The sequence below is a fragment of the Pygocentrus nattereri genome, chromosome 16 (assembly GCF_015220715.1).
Source record: "Pygocentrus nattereri isolate fPygNat1 chromosome 16, fPygNat1.pri, whole genome shotgun sequence".
NCBI classification, from domain to species: domain Eukaryota; kingdom Metazoa; phylum Chordata; class Actinopteri; order Characiformes; family Serrasalmidae; genus Pygocentrus; species Pygocentrus nattereri.
The window spans coordinates 8,236,659-8,260,233 of record NC_051226.1 but is presented as its reverse complement, the minus strand read 5'-3'; the positions used below and the strand labels follow the sequence as shown (position 1 = coordinate 8,260,233).

General features: G+C 40.0%; 1 protein-coding gene across 4 annotated transcripts; it reads left to right on the top strand.

Annotated features, from left to right (window-relative positions):
* The first annotated feature begins 262 nt into the window (after positions 1-262).
* Positions 263-23,065, top strand: amacr (alpha-methylacyl-CoA racemase). Of its 4 annotated transcripts, none has more exons than XM_017713975.2 (6): positions 263-324; positions 911-1,169; positions 1,717-1,860; positions 9,444-9,604; positions 18,164-18,350; positions 21,864-23,065. In XM_017713975.2, the coding sequence occupies exons 2-6, from the start codon at positions 923-925 to the stop codon at positions 22,271-22,273; spliced, it is 1,149 nt and encodes a 382-aa protein (XP_017569464.1). In that variant the 5' UTR covers positions 263-324; positions 911-922; the 3' UTR covers positions 22,274-23,065. The 4 variants fall into 4 exon arrangements, with proteins under 4 accessions (XP_017569464.1, XP_037401552.1, XP_017569472.1 ...); XM_037545655.1 differs by having other exon boundaries at positions 318-337; XM_017713983.2 differs by lacking the exon at positions 263-324 and adding an exon at positions 344-490.
* The last annotated feature ends 510 nt before the right edge of the window (positions 23,066-23,575 follow it).

Below are 23,575 nucleotides of genomic sequence, written 5' to 3'. Positions count from 1 at the left end.
ATAGATAGATAGATAGATAGATAGATACTTTATTGATCCCGAAGGAAATTTAGGATGTCACTAATAATGTCACTAATAATGTCACTGATCTCCAAAAGACTAACAGGACTGAGGATTGATTCAACACCCTGTCGGTTTATGGCATCATCACGAGGTCAAAATCAAGCGAAAAGCACGTTTAAACTCTTTACTGATAAGAAGAAGCGCATGAAAGAGCAAGAAGGGAAGAAATACAACACCCACAAGTCATTTGGGCCAGTGACGTCATCGCCGGGCGCCAAACAAGCCGCCTTTGCTTCAGTCCGAAGTGCCTGTTTCTGGAAGGTGGGTGACACAGGTGGTCTTCTTTGCTGCAGTATTTATTTAACGCGGCTCTGTCCGGTGGTCCTGGAGCAGAGTCGCTCAGCAGCTTCTAATGCTTGCCAGCTTTTTTAGTGTTGAGCTGGCCTGAGTTACTGAAATGTGTCCTGCTGAGAAATAAACATACCAGGTAAGGTTGACTTACTGAAGGACAGCTGATTACAGAGAGATCACAGTGAATTCTGAATACTCTTAAATATTCTGTACCCTTACTCACACTGAGAGCTCTTAATGGTAAGTACTCCGTACCTGCTGAATGCTGAATACAGTGCTTACCTGCACAATGACCTTTTATGCTATTTAGGTTTTTCTCAGTAGGACAAACGGCAGGAGTTCACTAGTGAACAGTTGTAGTGCAACAGTTCACTAGTGAACAGTTGTAGTGTATCTTTTATATAGCATTGCATTATTAATTGCAACACATTAGTGAGTAAGGTTGCCTGCATGTGGCTTGCCTCCCACAGGAGAGACTGTTTAAGTAGAACATATATATGGATGGATGGATCTGTGTATGTATGTAAACACTTATTATGTATATGCTTTGTTTTAGTTGGCCTGTGTCATGGCGCTGGCAGGAGTGCGTGTGATTGAGCTTGCTGGACTTGCCCCAGCACCCTTCTGTGGAATGATCCTGGCGGACTTTGGGGCAAAGGTGATTCGTGTGGATCGGACAAAGGTCGCAATGGCGGTGGATACTCTTGCGAGGGGCAAACAGTCTGTGGCCGTGAACCTGAAGAGTCCTGAAGGTGTAGCGGTGATAAAAAGACTGTGCGTTCAGTCAGACGTGGTTCTTGAACCCTTTCGGAAAGGTTGGTCAGAGTAAACACATCTATGTTCTGTAAACAGTGTGTCATCAACCTTTATTATTACACTTCTAAAAAATCCTGAAGAGAGCGATGAGAAACACATTACATTAAGCAGTTTTGAACATTGACAGTGGCTGAAAATGCACCACAGTGAAGTAAATCAATTGCACTGTTGCCTAAACTTTGAGACGGGTCTTGGTGATATAGAGGCTTTTTTGCAGCGGTGTATTCATCACTGTCTGTCCCTCTGTGAATGAAATATTTTTAACCATGAGTGATTAAGGCTTGATCTTTGCCTTTCTTATGCTGTTTTACATCCAAGAGCTTATGCAGTGTTTATCTCGTGACAAAAATGATGTTTCTCACTTATGAGGGGTTGGATCGAGTTCTTCTAACCAGTCGTTTGAAATCCAAAGCGGAATAATTTGCTCTCATCTAACCACCCAGCCCCCCGCTGCTCTGAGCTTCAGTTTACTCCATTTGAAGCTCTTGCCCTAAGCTGTGCTTTACTCTGCCACTCTGCCTTTTTCTCTGCTGTGCTGTGTTGAAGGAGTGATGGAGAAGTTGGGTTTAGGTCCTGAGGAGTTGCAGAAGGAGAACCCTCAGCTGATTTATGCACGGCTTACGGGCTATGGCCAGAGAGGCTCCTATGCCATGGCTGCTGGGCACGATATCAACTATGTGGCCATGTCCGGTACGTAGTTCACATACTCTCTAGTTCTCTCTCTTAGGGCTTTGGATCGTGGGCTGTTGCAGAGTATGTTACTCAGAGTAACTGTAAATGAGTGAAACATTCAGCACATGTAAATAAACTCACAACATGCAGTCATCTGCAAAAGTTTGGGTGCCCCTGGCCAAATTACATGTTTTCTTGATTTTCCACAAGAGCACACCCCTCTTCACAATTTAATGCCCAGTTACTGTTTACTGCATGAATTTAACATATTGGGGAAAAAAAAACTAAAACATGAAATGTGACCTGTGCAAAAAAATATGGCACACTTTGTTTTATTGATTCCAATATGTTAAATTCAGCAAATAAATAGAAAGTGAGATAAATATATCAGAAAAAATGTAATATTTAAATCTGTTTCCTGTAGAAGACGTGTGCAACAAAGCATGTTATTTGGCTGTTTACATTTTGCATATGGCTGTGCCAGCATATGTTACATACATAAAAAAGAGGCTTTAATAGTCATCTTAGGCGGTGACCATTGTTAATGTGTGATTAAAAAATCAAATAACCTATAAATATCCTCAGGTGTATAAAACCAAGCACCTAGGCCTGCAGACTGCTTCTGCAAACATTAGTGAAAGAATGGGTCGCTCTCAGGAGCTCAGTGAATTCCAGCGTGGTACCGTGATCGGACGCCACCTGAGCAACAAGTCCAGTCGTGAAATTTCCTCACTACTAAATATTCCACAGTCAACTGTTGTATTATAATGAAGTGGAAACGATTCGGAATGACAGCAACTCGGCCACAAAGTGGTCGGCCACGTAAAATGATAGAGCATGGTCATAGTGCGCAGAGGTCACCAACTTTCTGCAGAGTGAATCACTACAGACCTCCAAACTTCATGTGGCATTCAGATCAGCTCAAGAACAGTGTAGAGAGCTTCATGGAATGGGTTTCCATGGCTGAGCAGCTGCATCCAAGCCTTACATCACCAAGCACAATGCAAAGCGTGGAATGCAGTGGTGTAAAGCGCCGTCACTGGACTCTAGAACAGTGGAGAGGTGTTTTGTGGAGTGACCAATCATGCTTCTCCATCTGGAAATCTGAAGGACGAGTCTGGGATTTGCGGTTGCCAGGAGAACGGTACTTGTCTGACTGCATTGTGCCGAGTAAAGTTTGGTGGAGGGGGGATTATGGTGTGGGGTTGTTTGAGTTGTTGAGTTGGGCTCGACCTTGGGCTCGACCTCTTAGTTCCAGTGAAAGGAACTCTTAAAGCTTCAGCACCAAGAGATCTTGGACAATTTCATGCTCCCAACTTTGTGGGAACAGTTTGGGGATGGCCCCTTCCATAAAGACATGGATGAGCGAGTTTGGTGTGGAAGAACCTGACTGGCCTGCACAGAGTCCTGACCTCAACCTGATAGAACACCTTTGGGATGAATTAGAGCGGAGACTGTGAGCCAGGCCTTCTCGTCCAACATCAGTGTCTGACCTCACAAATGCGCTTCTGGAAGAACGGTCAGAAATTCCCAAAAACACACTCCTAAACATTGTGGAAAGCCTTCCCAGAAAAGTTGAAGCTGTTATAGCTGCAAAGGGTGGGCCGACATCAAATTAAACCCTATGGATTAAGAATTGGATGTCACTCAAGTTCATATGCGTGTGAAAGCAGATGAGCGAAATACTTTTGGCAAAATAATGTATTGACAGGTGCAATGGGATCAACTTGTCACAGAGCAATATACAATGTACTCTGCTTTAATCCTAATACAAGACATCTAATGGAGAACATTGACGAGAGCATAGAATTATGTTGTAATAGCAAAACCAATTTTAAGCCATGCTAAATGCTGTTCTTTTGCAGTTTGATATGACTGATGCATACATACTCTCAGCAGCTGACTTTTGACAACCTGCAATATAGCCTGTAATAAGAATTCATGAAATTTTTTAATGTTTTCACAAACTCTCAATATATAATTAGTTTCTGGTTTTCTTGTTTTTGTATTTAGTTCTTTTGTGCTTTAACCCTGTGATTGTATGTAAATTATTAATTGATATTAAATCTGTAAAAAGAGTCCCGCAGCGCAATGAAAAATACAATTTACCTTTTTTTCCCCACAAAGCGCTATTAAATCCAATGAACATGAGCATCTAGTACATAACATTGTTTTATTTTTCTGGTGCATATTTTGTTTCAGATTCAGCTTTTTCTGATTTGATCCAAACAGTTGTACGCAAATGCTTGGGTGCCTGTGGTCAAATTAGATCTTTTACTGTTTTTGTGGAAATTAGCATATTTGGGGAACACAAAATGTGGCCTGTGTAAAAGTCATGGCATATTTTATGTTTAAGTTTTGTTTTTACAATATTTCAAATTCAGCGAGTAAATAGAAATAACTTTTTAAACCATTTAACTAACATTTTGAGGACATTATTATAGACTAATATTATAATATTATTATATTTATAATATTATTACATGGTATTATATTATATAGTACTATTATAGATTAATATAATACAATTATTTATATATATATATATATATATATATATATATATATATATATATATATGTATGTGTGTGTGTGTGTGTGTGTGTGCCATATAGATGATTTATTTTCACTTAGGAAATCAGCAGAAAATGTGCTTTGAGCAGGGGTGTTCAAACTTCTGTATGCGAATGTCTGAGAAGTTTAAAAGTGATATTCTGTCTTTATCTTTATTTCACAGCTGGCTAATACTGTGCCAGCTTTGCCTTGTGCATCAGCAGAATTGTGATTGTTTTGTGACAGCATGTCTTGATTCTGGCACTCAGTAGGAGCTCTAGGAATTAGTTTGGCAGGTGTTACTTTTAACACAGATGGTTTGATTAAGGCTTAGATACAACGGGGAGGAAAAAGTTTTGAACTGGAATGATCCAAATTCCATCATAAATAGATCCTAAAATCTGATCTTCATTTTAACAAGTCATATTGTTAAATACTAATATATACATACTGAACAAAAATATAAACAGTTTTGTTTTTGCTCCCATTTTTCATGAGCTGAACTCAAAGACTTTTTCTATATACTCAAAATGCCTCTCTCAGATATTGTTCACGAATGTGTCTAAATCTGTGTTAGTGAGCACTTCTCCTTTGCCGAGATAATCCAGTTTTACTGTGTTGGGGGGTCCGGGGGGTGTGACCACCATTTGCCTCATGCAGAGCAACACATCTCCTTTGCATAGTGTTGATCAGGTTGTTGACTGTGGCCTGTGGAATGTTGGTCCACTCCTCTTCAATGGCTGTGCGAAGTTGTAGGATATTGGCAGGATCTGGAACACACTGTCGTATACGCCAATCCAGAGCATCCCAAACATGCTCAATGGGCGACATGTCTGGCGAGTATGCTGGCCATGCAAGAACTGGGATGCTTTCAGCTTCCAGGAACTGGGTACAGATCCTTGTAACATGGGTCCGTGCCTGATCGTGCTGCAACATGAGGTGATTGTCGTGGATGAACGGCACAACAATGGGCCTCAGGATCTCGTCACGGTATCTCTGTGCATTCAAAATGCCATCAATAAAATGCACCTGTGTTTGTTGTCCATAACATACAGTACGCCTGCCCATACCATAACCTCACCGCCACCATGGGCCACTCGATTCACAACGTTGACATCAGAAAAACGCTCACCCACACGACACCATACACGCAGTCTGACATCTGCCTGGTACAGTGAAAACCGGGATTCATTCATGAAGAGAACACTTCTCCAACGTGCCAGAGGCCATCAAAGGTGAGCATTTGCCCACTCAGGTTAGTTATGACGATGAACTGCAGTCAGATGCAGACCTCGATGAGGACGACGAGCATGCAGATGACCTTCCCTGAGACGGTCCCTGAGAGAGCAGTTTGTGCAGAAATTCTTTGGTTATTCAAACCGGATGTTGCAGCAGCTGTCCGGGTGGCTGGTCTCAGATGATCTTGGAGGTGAAGATGCTGGATGTGGAGGTCCTGGGGCTGGTGTGGTTACACGTGGTCTGCGGTTGTGAGGCTGGTTGGATGTACTGCCAAATTCTCTGAAACACCTTTGGAGACGGCTTATAGGACAGAAATGAGCATTCAATTCGTGGGCAACGGCAACCGCTCTGGTGGACGTTGCTGCAGTCAGCATGCCAACTGCATGCTCCCTCAAAACTTATGAAATCTGTGGCACTGTGCTGTGTGATAAAACTGCACATTTTAGAGTGGTCAGCCTAAGGCACACCTGTACAATTATCATGCTGTCTAATCAGCATCTTGATATGCCAGACCTGTGAGGTGGATGGATTATCTCAGCAAAGGAAAAGCAATCGTGTGTGTGTGTGTGTGTGTGTACAATATCTCATAAAAGTGAGTACACCCCTCACATTTCTATATTTTATTATAACTTTTCATGCGACAACGGTATAGAAATGAAACTTGGATATAACTTAAAGTAGTCAGTGTACAGCTTGTATAACAGTACAGTAAACTGCTAAAAGTACTGTAACTCACAGCCATTAATGTCTAAATAGCTGGCAACACAAGTGAGTCCACCTCACAGTGAACAGGTCCAAACTGTGCTCAAAGTGTCAATACTTTGTGTGACCACCATTATTATCTAGCACTGCCTTCACCCTCTTGGACATGGAAATCACCAGAGCTGCACAGGTTGCTACTGGAATCCTCGTCCACTCCTCCATGATGACATCATGGAGCTTGTGGATGTTAGATACCTTGCGCTCCACCACCTTCTGCTTGAGGATGCCCCAGAGGTGCTCAATTGGGTTTAGGCTTTGGCCAGTCCATCACCTTTACCTTCAGCTTCCTCAGCAAGGCAGTTGCTATCTTGGAGGTGTGTGTAGGGTCGTTATCATGTTGTAAAACTGCCATGCAGGGAATCATGCTTTGCTTCAGAACGTCATAGTACATGTTGGAATTCATGTTTCCTTCAATGAACTGCAGCTCCCGAGTGCCGTCAGCACTCATGCAGCTCCAGACAATGATGCTGCTGCCACCACCATGCTTGACTGTAGGCAAGAGACAGTTGTCTTGGTACTCCTTACCAGGGTGCCACCACACATGCTGGACACCATCTGAGCCAAACAAGTTTATCTTGGTCTCGTCAGACCACAGAACATGGTTCCAGTAATCCATGTTCTTTGACTGCTTGTCTTTAGCAAACTGTTTGCGGGCTTTCTTGTGTGTCAGCTTCAGAAGTGGCTTCCTTCTGGGATAATAGCCATGCAGGCCGAGTTGATGCATCGTGCGGTGTATGATCTGAGCACTGACAGGCTGACCTCCCACTTCTTCAACCTCTGCAGCAATGCTGGCAGCACTCATGTGTCTATTTTTTGAAGCCAACCTCTGGATATGACGCTGAACACGTGGACTGAACTTCTTTGGTTGACCCTGGCGAGGCCTGTTCCGAGTAGAACCCGTCCTGGAAACCTGCTGTATGACCTTGGCCACCGTGCTAAAGCTCAGTTTCAGGGTGTTATCCGTCTTCTTATAGCCTACGCCATCTTTATGGAGAGCAACAATTCTATTTCTCACATCCTCAGAGAGTTCTTTGCCATGAGGTGCTATGTTGAATATCCAGTGGCCAGTATGAGTGAATTGTACCCAAAACACCAAATTTAACAGCCCTGCTCCCCATTCACACCTGGAACCTTGTAACTCTAATGAGTAACATGACACCAGGGAGGGACAACGACACAATTGGGCACAGTTTGGACATGTTCATTATGAGGTGTACTCACTTGTGTTGCCAGCTATTTAGACATCAATGGCTGTGTGTTGAGTCCTTTTCAGAGGACAGTTAATCTCTACTGCTATGCAATTCATATTGAACTTCATATTGAACAAATGGTTAAAACTATTAACGATCAGTAATCAAAGCAGTACTAGGACACTAACCTCCTGAAAAGAGGATACTTGGTGTCAGTCACTGCAGTCATTCAGCCTTGTCTTCTAAAAAATAAAATAGTGATTTTTATTATATAGAGTACATATAAATATTATGTAAAGAAGATGCCCTGATCTGAAAAGCTTTCAGAGGACCTCAAAGAAAAGCTGTCAAACATCATAATCCTGTAGTGGATTACGAAAGCATTTTAAACACTTTAGTCCACAGTCCAAGTTTAGAAGTGAAAGAAATTCAGCCTCTAATATTGAGCATCCTACAAAGATCAGTGCAAGGACACAGAATCCTCAAACGATTGGCTGAGAATCTGAGGGTCACAGTTAAGTGTCTGCATTCTTCTCTTGTACGTTGTACATCTTTGTTCAAGAGCCTAGGACAAGAATGGTGTTCATAGGAAGACAAAACTGCTTTCTAACTAGCTGTCTATACTACCAGGATGTTCCACATTGCTAATAGAGCAGCGTAATTGTGTGGAGCTGCTTTACTACCTATTTGTACAACAATTCCAATGCTAAGGCCAAACATTTGTGCAGTAGTAAAGACAGCACGTAATTACAGATCACTAGATCAACTTATTTACAAATGCATATTTTGAGCACCACATCAAAGAACAAACGTATCCAGAAGACGTGTGCTAGTGTGTTCATTTTTCTAGTCAGTTGATCTGATGGACCCTCTCCTCCAGTACACGCTTAGTTTGCCATTCTGAGCTGGATTGGTAATAATGGCAATAATCTGTTTTCTGCACAGACAGCATGTAACACTGTTAAAGGGCCCATGTCCTACACTTTTCCACTTTGTGTGGCCGCTTATGTCGTTTTATGTACCAAAAACAGCGCATGAGCATTTTCTAACTTCTCTTATCCCTTGGAAATTGTGCCTTTAAGACTGATATATGTAAATGGCCGATGTTCTGACTCGCTGTTCTGAACTGTACCTTGTTCAGCAGTCTGGGCTGAATCGCAGTGTTCTAGTAGGAGGTAAACATTTGTAGCCTTGACAGGTGAATATTTGTAAATGCATCTGGTTTTCGTGATATCATAAAACAAATAATTCTAGTTGGGCTGGACTTTCATGGAGTTTGCAGCATGGACTGTATGTACAAGGGGATGTTCTCATACTACATCAAACGCTTTTATGTAAAAAAATAAGTTAAGAAAATTTGGTTTTAAATGATGTGCGCTTTAAGATCCAGTGATTCTCTGCATGAAAAATACCCTAAGGGCAGGAGGAAGAAACCTTGAGAGTAACCAAGACTCAGAAGGGGAACCAATCCTCCTCTGGTTGACAGCGGATAGCAAACATTGTTAGTATAAAGTGTTATAGCACAAAGTGAGAAAAACAATTATATTACCATTTAAGGATAATGCAAACTATAGGGTAAGGCACTGTAATATTACCTTGTAATTGAATTTTGATTAAAATTATAACAGTTGTGCAGCCTACAGCCATTTGTCTAAGTCTGTGATGTTGTCCAAGATGTGTAATGTGATTTAACAGAGATTCGCAGCATGAGTGTAAATATGTGTTAACATATGTGTTAACTTTTTCCAACAATTATCTTTTTTTCTGCTTGTTTATAAATGTGTATATATTATATATGTGTAGAATCCTTTAGTCGTCTGTCTTCCTGTCTCCATGCTCTGTCTCTCTTTGTTACAGGACTGCTGTCCATGTTGGGCCGCAGCTCAGAGAAGCCCTATGCTCCACTGAACCTGGTGGCAGACTTTGCAGGAGGAGGCCTGATGTGCGCCCTGGGGATCGTCCTGGCCCTGCTGGAAAGAAGCAGGTCAGGGAAGGGCCAGATCATCGATGCCAGCATGGTGAGTTGTTTTACCTCTCACCTTGCTGTCGTACCAGATAGCACAAACTCTGAAAGTTAAGAATACATGTCCTTGGTGAACTGCGTCAAGTGTATAGTTATTTCTGAGGCATCAGCAGGAGCGCTGCACTGATGGGGATCAGTCTATGGCGTCTGTGCTGTTTTAGGCTTTAGACTTCTTGTGGGTTTTTCTTATCAGTGCTCCCAAAGTTAAATTTTTCCCAAATCACTGAGTGGAGCCCATCATAAACAGTGTTTGTCCCCTTCATATTGTGGTCCTGCTTTCAGGCCAGCTCAATCGATAGTCAATTTCTTCAAACCAGACATTCAGACTTAAGTGCATCTGTGCATTCTGCTTGTTTATCTGCACATTTTCAAGTAGCCTGGTACATCTGAAGTCTATATTTTCTTCACCGCAGCTGTTCAGTAGTGTTTCTATCCTGAGGGATGCTGTTTACTTACCACAAAAGTGCATGTGAAAAATGGAAAAAGTAAATAATTTTGTCTCTGTGTGAAAGTCATTGCCCTACCTGCACTAAAATGAATAGGGGTCTGTCTGCGCTTAGATAAAGAACATTTACCTTTGCTGAAATAAACTTCTTGTGCAAAGTGTTAAATGTTCTTAATTGTGTTTTTAGAGGGTTTGATGTCTTTTCATTGTTTCTTTCTATAATCTCAAAGCTTCCAAGCGGCAGGATAGTTTAAATGACTGGTTGTGAGAAGATATCATGAGTTAAAACTCTAGTGCTGCTTCAGGTCTGTGTGGTCAGTCAGAGAGGACAAAACCAACAAAACAAAACATTTAAGCAAGTTTGGTACATATAAAGGCAGTCATATTCACTGTTATAGTAAGCTTAAACAGAGCTGTAATTTATAGTCCTAATTTAGATGGAGTACTAAAAGAGTTGGGGTAGTTAAGTTAGACACTGTTTGACTATATTAAACTGTTGAGAAAAGCCAAAAAAAGAAAAAAAAGATGAAGTGAGTGAAATAAATATTTTTCCATGGCATCACTGGTGTTGCACAAGAATGTAGCAGTACGCTGATAAATTTTAAAACCCGCTCAAAACATTTCGAAACCCGTTTTTTGTTTTTTTTTTGCCTCACATGAGTGAATGAGATAAAATTACAACTGCAGATGGAGACTCATTGTCTTCTATGGGACTTTTTTTTCCTCTCTTCAGTGGACGATGTTCTTCTGTTTGTCAGATAAATATATTTTAACAGTTTTTAGCCTGTTTAGTAATAAAAGCCACGCTATCTCTGCTGTCTCCAACACGTACTTACCATTGTGTCCTTGGCAAAATACACGCATTTCAGACAGCGAAGCACAACAAAATATAGATACTCCCAAATGTGAGAAACTTTCTTGTTTTAGTGCAGTGCAGTAGGCCTTGCAACTACATGACCACACACCGTGTCTGGTGTGTCTTATGTATTTTTGAAGAAGTGCAGCCTATTGAAACTGTGAAACTTCAAAAATAGGACCTGTATATAAAAGCTACACATTGACTTTTAGTACAAACTTTGTGTACAATAAGAGACGAGTGCCTGTATCCATAAAGCTTCACCGTGTCAAAGCTTCTCAGAGTAGGGGTGCTGTTCTAGGATCTATTCCTGTCAGTAAGCGTAAAGTCATCATAAATAAGAGAGAAATCTCGTCCTAGTTCAGCACTCCTACTGCTCTATAAATATGGGTTCCTGTTTGAGAACATAAGAGTCAGAGGGCATACAGACACAATTTAATATCAAAATCACCAAGTATTTGTACATGATAAATGATAGGTTTTAGCACAGGGGCCACTGGGGCAGCAGTAAGTCCACATAAATAGAGGATAATTTGTTGTCTATATAGGTGTGTTGTGCTGACCTTGAGCAGTGGCTCATGACAGTCATAGAAGCAGAATGTTTTTATGTGTTTTCACATCTTTTGAGATTAAATATAAATGCAAAGAGCACTGCTAAAAAACGCTTTGCCACATATCACATGCTTATGTGACCAAGTGAAACTGATGATATACTAATTAAAAGAAAACAGTTTTAACATTGGATTCTGAGCATTTATGGTTAGTCCTCTGTCCTGATTAGAATGTCTTCACCAGTTAGTTCTGATTAGTCCCCAACTTTCGGCAGATTGTCATCAGCAATTTAGCTGATAGATTGTCTCGCTGTATGTGTGACATTGATTTGCAATTACAAGAGGACAATAATAATCAGCATATGATTGCTTGATCATTATCTGTGTGTAAATTATACACATTTAATTCTCAACTGATTGCTTTAGACTTCTCTTCTTATCAGATGACCAGTGGTTGACCATAAATATCACTATAAATATTACTTTCTAATTTTGGTAAAGCTTTCCTTCTAGATATTAAAGAGGTACATGTATGGTGCAAAGTTCTAAGTGCTAGGTAATTATTTTGGGTAATATGAATGTTTCAAGACAGTTTAACTAATATACACGAAAATATCCAACGTGTTCTTGCTATAAACCAAAAAAGGTCTTCAGTCACAAAATACCTAATAATTGAGTAATGAGTAAAAAGGTGGTAAGTACAAACATAATCACACTAAATTTCACTGTAATGTGACATGTTTAAGCAGGAAAGTAAATTTTAAATAAAGAGTTTTATATAATCCTGTCCAAAAATCAGAGACCACCTTTCCTTCATTTAATTTACTATCAAAACTGCCTTTAAGTCACTTTTCAGCATCTGGAAAATAAATCGAAAACATGTATGTAACAGAAAATTATACAGAAGCCTCTGCAATTGAAAATAATATCAAAATTCAGTGATTTTGAGCTCTAGGCTCAGGGACCAGCTGAATGTCTTGATCTTCTCAGCAGTCCGTGTGAGGTTGTTACCTTGCGGTAGTATTAATTTCTTCTCAGTCAGATTTTTTCCAGAGGGTAATGCATGATGTATTATTATTATTTTTATTTATGATGTATAACTTTGTGTATAGATATTAGTAAACCAAGTGCCTTCAATCAAAAACCAGTCAACTGGTTGTTCGTAGTGTTGTAGTACTTGAGTCCCGTCTCAGTCTCGACATCATTTAAACTCGGACTTGTCTCAGTCTTTCGGTAAGGTGGATTAGGAAATTGTTGTCAAGACCAGCCAAGTGCTGTGCCTCTGTCTGAGGTAATTAGAAACTGAGCTTTTTTTCTGTTATTTAAACTTTCATGACACCACGATAGATACAGTGTGTCAGTATTAAGAAATGAACAGAATTATGAAACAAATCCACTGAGATTTCCCAGCACTTCAGTTACAAGAGTGAAAGCCAAAAAAAGCCAAAACTATCATCATAAAGGTCCCATGCAATTCTGTCCTTAAAGGTAAGTTAATTTAATTCAAGTGAGCCTTAAAATGTTTTATAAATATTGTATGTATCTATAATAATATTAATAATAATAATAAATCAGTAGTAGTAATGGTGTGTGGTGACAGAAGACTTACTGATAAGTATTGACTAAGATGAGCTTAAATGAGTTCAGTGTATGTTGTTAAAATTCATACCACCCCTTTCCCTACATTCTTTCTACGGGCTCGTCTGGGAGAAGACCTGGCTAAAGGTTATTTGAACTTGAGACCCCTACTCTACATGTTTAAATAAAATCTGTTCGCTGATAATTGAGAATCTAAATCATCCTTTCCATGATGGCTTAACTGGGCAGATCAGAATGTTTATATAATGAGAATTTAACAGATGCATGTTGTCTGGTTCAGTTTCTGCTGATTTTAGGTGGTGAATTCTGAATAGGTTTTGGAGAAGAAGGGACAGAGTATAACCTCACCATCATTTACTTCCAAACATTACAATGCAAAGTTGGACTAAGATTATAGTACAATAATAATCATAAAAATATTTACGCTAAATATTATTTAATGAAAAATGTAATAGTATTTGTTAATTTGTTAACACGTCTATTAAATGATAATGAATTTACAAATCTTTAAAAAAAATCAACCTGTTCTCTGTCTTGGCTTGGTCTTGGAAATGCCTGATCTTGGTCTTGACCTGGACTTGCCTGCTATAAAGTCCAGGTTTGGTGTTCCTTTAGAAAGCTATCCATTAATGTGGCACAGTGTGTTGTAAATCTTGTAACTGATGGAAATGTACAATTCTTTACTACTTAGCAAAATACTTTGTACCTCTAACTAACTATATTCATCCAATTGACTTTCCAACTTAAATATGCAACATTATAGTGCAATTTGTGTTGAGTATGTTTGTGCTTAACACAGTGTTACTCTCAATAATTATCCACTTCAGAGGTATTTTACTCCCCACATAAAGGCTAAACCCCTGCATTTCTATAATTTAGTTGCTGTCTCGAAAACTTACCACCATGTTACTCCAGCACATCAGAGATAGTAGCACACATTCGCCCAGGTAACATTAACACACAGAACTTAGGGGGATTGTAATTCTTTGGAGATGTTCTTGCTGAACATTGCCTTCCTTGTAAGGAACATAATTGCACAGAGTGATTGGCTTTTCTATTCGGTTCTGGAGAAGAGTGGTAGTGTGTAGAGTGTGTAGGTAGACTCCCTTAGAGAATGTGGGACGAGCAGGTGCTGCCGTCGTGATAATTAGCTATTTTGCTGACAGGCGGTAATGATATCTGTCATTCTCCCTTAAGAGCTGCTCTGTCCCTGTGTAATTACACACTGGTTTAGTGATGACTAACACTTGTGTCCTCGTCCACATTGTAATGAATAATATGATACATTCTGACAGCCAAATCTTGCCGTGCTTGTCGGCCACTTATAAACTGATTTGTTACTGATTAAATTTGGTCGTGTTGATGTGAGAACTCACACTAAAGTGACATTCTGGAAACGTTTCTTCATGCCGTTCTTTTGGATTAATCACTAAGTCACTGTGCTCTACTTGATGGTGCTTAAGGTTAAAATTACAGTTGTTAAAACCATTTAAGACTTCACACTGCTGCTCTCCGCAGTATGAATCACGTTAGACAGGTGCCGGGGTAACTGAGAGGTGGTAGATGGTGGGGAAAACGTAGTGTTTGATCGATTGAAGCATTAAAGTGTGTTGAAAACACAGAACTCGCATGAGTTATAAGGGTTTGCTAAAACTGACTTCCGAGAGACAATCAGTCAGCTAAATTGCTGATGGTAATCTGCACAAGTTGGGGACTAAGTACAACTTACTAGAGAAGGATTTCTACTCCGGAGGAAGGGCTGCCCAAAATCACTTTATTATTTATTTATTTATATGTTACACAGACAAGGGATTTGTCTTGGTGAGTGCACACATGTATGACATGTAACATACTGAACAGACCAGACAAGCACACAGGCTTATTAACTATTAACAAATATTTAACTAAGGAACTCATACAGGGAGATTCACTTGAGAGGCCCTGAATATTCTGTTGTAACTCCCTTTAGAAAAGAAAATGCTACGTACCTTGACGTATGTCTACTTGATTGCATTACATGCAATGCTGGGCATGATCTCCTTGGCAACATACACCCATTTCAGACAGCGAAGCACAACAAAATATAGATACTCCCAAATGTGAGAAACTTTCTTGTTTTAGTGCAGTGCAGTAGGCCTAGCAACTACATGACAGTGTCTGGTGTGTCTTATGTATTTTTGAAGAAGTGCAGCATATTAAAACTGTGAAACTTCAAAAATAGGACCTGTATATGAAACCTACACATTGACTTTTAGTACAAACTTTGTGTACAATAAGAGATGAGTGCCTGTATCCATAAAGCTTCACCGTGTCAAAGCTTCTCAGAGTAGGGGTGCTGATCTAGGATCTATTCCTGTCAGTAAGCGTAAAGTCATCATTTTCTCCTGATGACTGAAGGGGTGCAGGGGTATTCACCCGGAAGTTGCAAACGGAGGTTAAATGTTTTGATGGCTGTCCAGCACCCACCTCATCACTCTGACGCAGGGGCATCCCGGCTTGTTTGAAGCTCCATATACCGAGGAGCTCATTGCATGTTGTTTCGTTCAGATTGCTTTGTCCTAGTGCGAGTTATTACAGAATATTCAAGGCCTCTTTCAAGTGAATCTCCCTGTATAATAAAAATAGAATAGAGTAAATAATAATAATAATAATAATAATAATAAAAATAAAAATAAAGAGCCAGTGTAAAAAGAGGGAAAGGGATGTGCAAATATTTATGAACATTTCTAAAAATAACATTTGTATATTTGTGCAAATAAGCCTCATGTTACAGAGGTTTGTTGGTTTCTGATTGAGTTTAAAGTGCGGGTGGCCACACAGGTCGTCAATGAGTGTCTAGTTGTGGTCAGAAACCAAGGTTACACCGTCTTGTGCGTCAGGCAAAATCGACTGTTTCAAATGGCCTCAGGTGAAGTGGATTCAGAGAAGAAGGCTTCAGGTTAAGCTAAGTGGCCTCAGATGGTAAAGGTCATGTTGATGCAGTGTTTCAGGGTTTTATCAGCTGTGGAAAGTTGAAAAGTGTTTTTCTCTGTTCTTTTGCTACTGCTGCTTTTCTTCCAGACTTCAAGTTTCAAGTTTATTTGTCATTTGCACAACATGTCAGGACCTGAGGCACCATTAATGCTGAACGGTACATACAGGTTTTGGAGCAACATATGTTGCCATCCAAGCGACGTCTTTTTCAGGGACGTCCTGCTTATTTCAGCAAGACAATGCCAAGCCACGTTCTGCACATGTTACAACATCGTGGCTTCGTAGTAAAAGAGTGCGGGTACTAGACTGGCCTGCCTGCAGTCCAGACCTGTCTCCCATTGAAAATATGTGGAGCATTATGAAGCGCAAAATACAACAGCAGAGACCCATTGGAGGGCCATGTAGCCCTAACACTTCGCCCTACCCCTCTATCTCAATAGAAATTGGGACACCCCTAGATGTGAATGCGCAAAACAGAGGGCTAAGGGCTAAGTGGTAGGGGCAAGGGGTGAAATGGGATTGGGCCATATACTTCACGGTTCGATCCCCTCGGCTGACCGTCATTGACTGAAGTGCCCTTGAGCAAGGCACCTAACCCCCAATTGCTCCCCGGGCGCTGTGGGATAGGGCTGCCCATTGCTCTGGGCAAGTGTGCTCACTGCTGCTGCCCCCTAGTGTGTGTATTCACTAATGTGCATGTATGTGGGTGTTTCACTGCACAGATTCTATGGGGTGGGGATTTACTATAAATTTGCTTCCAAAAATGACAAAGCAAAGTTGGGCTGAGACTAGGGTATTAATGATTATTTATTAATGAGTATTTTTTAATGTTGTATTTAACGATTTGATAAATATTATTCATTCATATATACCATAGATATTGAACGATAATGAATGTACAATGAAATACAATCAGTTTTTCCTCCTTTCTTCTTTATTTTTATATTCTGAAAAAAATCTTAATCTGGTCCTGGCCTCGTCTCATTCTCACCACTCCTGCTCTCCGTCTGGACTCACAGAACTACTGCAGTTCTCAGTCTTCACACACACTTACTTCTAGAGGTCTTGGCTACAACAGTGCACAGTGGGCTGAGATGTTCTATTTCTGTTGTATTATAATTCTATTTTGCTTTTTTGTTTTATTTTCATTACAAATTATATCAACATAACAATTTGAGTGAAAAGTAGAATCTTTTGAAATATTTACATGAATATCAGGTTTTCCTAGTATTTGTTACAGAATGTCCCACTTTTGCTTTAATGGCAGTGTGCACTTGAGTGCACTGGGCTCCACAGGTTAATGTAAATGCTCTGATGAGTAGACCAAATCTACCTGAGTGTTGTATGAACACGAATAGAAGAAATAAGACGGCAGGAAAATTATTTTTCTGCACAAAGGCCTTAACATGGTCAGTGACACAGATTTGCTTTTTTTCAGGATTTTTAATATTTCTTCTGCATTTTACTTGTCACAGATTTTCTTTGTTTTTATTTTTTCCCCCCAACTTTCTGTTGTTTATTTCCAGGTTTAAAAAAAAAACATTTTCACTGTGGTCTCTTTTGGACCCCAGTGTATATTCTGTGCACATATTAAGCCCCCGTTCAGGCTCATTGGGGTCTTGGACCACTTCAGGGACTAAAAAATAAACCAAGTTGTCAACAACTCTTTGAAGACTGATGTGTCTGGGAAATGGTCCTCTGTGAGAATATGCCATATATCCATATTTAAATTCTCCTGTGATCTCCTGTGTGTGTTAATTAATTTATATGTGTTGATTTCATTTTGGTTTCTAAAAGCAAAAAAAAACTAGGGTGTCATTTTAAAACTAGATCAGGAAAAAGAAACCCACAACAGTATTTTCTAGTTACTCTGGGCTGCTTGTAATAGTAAAGTTTACTGAAATGTGAATTATAGTGACCTAATCTAACTGCAGCTTTATGTAATAGCAATATAATTTCACTATGGGTTCCGCAATGTGGGATCGAGTTTGTTTGGCTGTTATGCAGTATGCATAGATACAGTATGTAAGGTCAGAGAGGTTGGAAAAACCTGTACATGAGTAATGAGCGGAATCACATAAACAGAGCATGACGCTTTCTAATGAATATATACTCAATGTGTTTGTCCAGGTGGAGGGGGCAGCATACATAGGCTCTTTTATGTGGAAGTCCCGCAGCATTGGCTTATGGAATCGACCTCGAGGGGAAAACATGCTGGACAGTGGAGCTCCATTCTATGACACGTATCGCACTGCTGATGGGAAGTACATGGCAGTGGGAGCCTTTGAGCCACAGTTTTATGATCAACTCATCCAAGGTAGGTACACTTCAGACACATGCACCAAACTATTGTGTCCCTGCGCTGTTCAGAGAGCTTCATGTCATAGAAGATATAGCAAATGTGGTACATACAAACGCAAGTCTGTAACCATTCAAATGAAACAAATATAAAGTGCGGAACATCTCTTTGTTTTTCAGCATCAGGAAAAGCACAAATTGTGTATTAAACAGAAATTTACACTTAATCCTCATCAAAAATGATATCGCATTTTTCATATGTAGCTTCCACTCTTTGCCTTCATTACAGCTTCCACTCTTTTCAAAGAAATCTGCAGGCATATTTTTCCACACCTGCAAAGAAGCTTAAAAGCTGGCTGCAGTTTTTGCTTCTCATAATCCAAATAATTCCAAACACATTCAGTGATGTTGAGGTCTGGGCTCTTGGGCTGGTCAGTCCATTGTTCTGAGAAAACCAACAGAAAACCAACTTCTTTGTTTGATTTTCTTCTTTTCTCAGTAAGGGCTTCTTGGCAGCTACACGTCTCTCATAGTGTTGACGATCAGAAACACCTGTGGATTTTTTTTAGATCTGCAGCAGGAGTGGAGTTTGATTTTCTCCTCTCTCTCAGAGGTGAAAGTTTTAAGTACTCTTTATCTGATAGGGACAGTTTTCATGCTGTTTTTTGTCATCCAGCATCAGAGTGTTTTTCATTATTCAAATAGATCAAAGAGATAGTCTCCTCAGAAATAAATGTCTTTTATCTAATCTCCTCAGAATAATTAACGACTTCTACTTAATGGCCAATTTGACTAGAAATGAAATAAATTAAGTGAGGTACAGAATCAGAAGAATCAGCTGTTTCGTAATAAGATAATGAGCCGATAATGAGAATGCACTGTTGAGCAAAAATCAGAAGACCTGGCAGAGAGCTGAAGATGGTATTTACAAACCACGACCTCAAAACAGAAAGACCTGGCTACACTTAGCTAAAAAGTTCATAAGCAGCCTGTAGAGTTCTGAAACAAAGTTTTATGGACAGATAAGTTGAAGATAAATCTATATAGAATGAGTAAAACATGGAGAAACAAAAATAAACATGGTTCAGAACAAACCACTTCATCTGTGAAATGTGATGGGATGGGCATGTTTTGTTGCCTGTGGATACAGCTCAGTTGTATTTATTGATGGTGTGACCTGAAAAAAAGATCCAGCAAGATGAATAATGTATAAAAAAAAAAAAAAAATGAACCTTCACTGCTCAGTCCAACCAAAAAATACATTAGCCTTCAGCACAACAATGGCTCAGAACGTTTGGCTAAGGCAACTGTGGAGTTATTCAGGGACAAAGAGTTGAATGCACACAACCTGAACCCTGTGAGCAAGGATTTCACTTTCTCAAGACAAGAATGAAGGCAAAAAACAGGAATTGGAAATTTCAGGCCTGGTAAAGTGTCACCCAGGAAGATACCCAGCAGATAGTAATGTTTATGGGTTCATATACTTCAGCCTGTCACTTTTTTACTGCCCACTGTTTTAACAGTTGAGTTTGCATGTTCTCCCCGTATCTGCATGGGTTTCCTCCGGGTTCTCCGGTTTCCTCGGCTAACAGGACATGCTAAATTGACCTTAGGTGTGTGTGTGTCTGTCTGTCTGTCTGTCTGTCTGTCTGTCTGCCCTGCGATGGACTGGCGACCTGTCCAGGGTGTATCCTGCCCTCCGCCCAATGAGAGCGGGGTTGGCTCCAACACGCCCCATGACCCAGAAGGATAAGCAGTTTAGATAATGTGTATGTTTTTACAGTTTAGTTTTCAGAGGTAGGAAGTGAACGGTACATTTTGAAACTTTTACTACATCACACTCTTTTAAATCAGCCCACTATCTAATAACAATTAGTCAAGAACTTACTATGAAACTAATAAATCAAACCTCTGAATCTTCAATTCAATTCAATTCAACTTTGTCATTATACAGTACAGGGTAGTACAGTATAACGAAACACTATCAGGCTACTTTTCCAGTGCAGTAATAAAAGATGCATAGTAAACAGTGCAAAGACAAAAGACAGACAAAATGTGCAGAGTCAGTAGGTACAGGTGTCAAAAGTAGACAAGATATGCATAGGCAAGTGTTAGAGGTGTATTGGATGTATAGACAGTGCATAGTCAGATATTCTAGTGTATCAGGTATATAGACAGAAATGTGCATGGTGAATCGCAGTACAGTACAGTAAATGCAGAAGTACTATTGTTAAAAAAAAAAGAGATGTAAACAGTGATCTGTATATAAAGTGTACAGTGCAGGTAGAGAGTAGCAGCATCATCATTCATGATCTTCACAGACAATCTACACTACATCCAAACCCTGCATCTCTTTTATCTACCACAGACTTACAAATTGCATATATGGAAATGTGTAACTGTAACTGTACATATTATAACTTGCATTACTATACAAAAACTGTACAGTACATTGGATTGGTGCAAGATTATGTGCATGCAAATGTGTATGTTGTGTATATATTTAGAGTCAAATTTTTTTCTTCTTATGTAATTTTTGTATATTTAAGTACTACAAGGGGCTTCACACCTAAGATTTTCACTCACCTTCACACCTGTGTAAACATGATTTGATTTCATATGTACTGAGAGTGAGGAAGGGAGGTCTGGACCTACTGACAGAAGAATCAAGATCTTGTTCAAATGTTTTGTGGGCTCCTGATATGGGTTGGATTAAGTATAACATGGGGGATTCCTATTGTGTTCATTTAGTCTAGACATAAGTGCACTCATTAAAACTGGAATTCTACTCTTTATTTCAGTTATTGTTTTATTTCCTCTCCAGTGTGCTGGGTTACGGAGCCAAAACCGTAAAATGTCACTGTCCGTTCACTTCCAGACCACACTGTGACGGTGTTATCTTATTATGGGCTGCCAACATGATCAGTGAAATATTTGGCTGAATTATTTCTGTCACAACTGAAAAAAGCTAATACTGTCTAAATCTGTATCTTCATTCAACTTTTTATTCAAGCTTCACTCTTGTAGAGTAGACGTATATCATTTTGCACTCTGCGTTCTTTGACCATGCACACTTGTTAGGCTACATCTGTAGAACGCACAAGGACTCTTATTGCAAACGTTCTATGGCAACTGCCTTAGGGTGGAAATTTGGAAATAACTGCAGTGAGTTTAACCACAAAGTTCTGAAGGTCGTTCTAGACTTACCTCAAAGTTGTGCGTTTCGGAAAGGCATGAGGAGCTTTTCGATTAGGGAGAAACCACAGGATGCTTATCAGTATGTGCATATGGATTTCTCTTAACTCTCCATCTAAGTACAAATGCAGCTCTCTTAATCTTTTTCTGCAAGCTGTAATGACACTATTACTGTTTTTGTTTGGCCCACACATAAATCAAGCTTCTTCTAAAAGTTATAGAATGGCTGATGGAGTTGCAGTTCTCTGACTTTTTAGGGCATCTTTTTTAAGCTGTTTTATTGATTATCTTCCCTTTTTGTAATCCTGAATGGTCACGTGTGTCTACTCTGCTTCAGGGCTGGGATTGGATGCGGTGGATCTTCCATCCCAGATGAGTGTCTCTGATTGGCCACAGCTAAAGCAGACGTTCACCCGGGTATTTGCCAAGAAAACGCAGGCAGAGTGGACTCGGATTTTCGATGGAACCGATGCCTGTGTCACCCCTGTGCTCACTTTGGATGAAGTGGGCTCTCATCCTCATAACCATGAGAGGGGATCATTCCTCAGAAACGCTCAGGGGGAGGTTAGCCCCCGCCCGGCGCCCGTCCTGTCCTGCTCCCCTGCTGAGCCCTCCATGTCTCGTGACCCTTTCATTGGGGAGCACACCCGCGCTGTTCTGAAGGAGTATGGCTTTGAGGCAGCCCAGGTTGAAAAGCTGCTATCTGCCGGCATTGTAGAGTGCAATGAGGCTAAGGCACGTTTATAGGACCTCTGTATACAGGACTAACAGGACACTGGTGAATGATGATGAGTGAAAAGTACTTTCTCGCCTTAAAACTTGTTGCTTTCAGCTGAAGAGTGGCATGCGAAGAGCGTTTAAGCTCAAAATAACTCCCCTTTGATCCGCAGGCTACCATAATTCAGTCTGTTGAAAGATGAAAGTGACAGGCCATGAACTTTGAATCTTTTTTTCAGCAAATAGAATCAGGGTGTCAAGTGGAGACGTGATTCACTTAATCCTAATGGGCTCCGTCCAGTTCTTATCTGCCCTCATGTCATGATGTTCCATGGATACTGGCACATCTAGCACTTCTAGTATGCTATGAGTTTTTAACTTTGTAACCACAAAGGGTTTCACCTGAACTTCAGTTAAAACTGTAAAATTAGCTTATACAATGAATGTAATTAGAATGCTTCTAATTCTCCTTTTCTAAAGGACGTTATACATGGTCTGTACAGGGTGAGTCAAAAGTTATAGGATACTGTTTTATTTTTTATGCCGTCACAAGCCTCCACGATGCGGTGCTGAAGGTGGTGTTTGTTGTGGATTTTCTCAGCATACACAGTTTGTTTGAGATGACCCCAAAGATAAAAGTCGATAATAAAATAAAAAATAAAATGAAATCTGTCCTGTGACTTTTGACTCACCCTGTAGTTTACTTCATGCTTTAGACAGGTTCGTATCATTTTCTAAAGCTGCTCACCTCCATTGTGAGCCCAAAAAATATGATGTGATTTTACTTTATTTTTTAATGTAGCAATAAACAAGTCACAAAAACCTTATAAATAATAAATGTGACTCCTTATTTCCAATGGCTGTTTTTCATAGATCTCTTGTTTGGAAATCCCTGATTGTGTAGCTAAAACTTACTGAGATCTCATAGATTAAGAAAGCACTTTTCATATATACCTGCTATTCCTATTGACTGAAATTTACATTTATGGCATGTGGCAGACGCTCTTATCCAGAGCGACTTTACAGTTTGATCATTTTTACACAGGTAGGCCAAGGTGGTGTTAGGAGTCTTGCCCAAGGACTCTTATTGGTATAGTGTAGGGTGCTTGCCCTGGTGGGGGTTTGAACCCCAGTCTACAGTGTGAAAGGCAAAGGTGTTAACCACTACACTACACCAACCACCAGATTATTGTTGATTTATACATATGGGTCACCTGAGTTATTAAAATATTCTTATTGTGTCTAAGTGTAATGTGCGGCACTTATTATTTAGTGAGACACGGGCATTAGTTTAGCATTGAATTAAATGTATATTTAACCACCACCCTTACT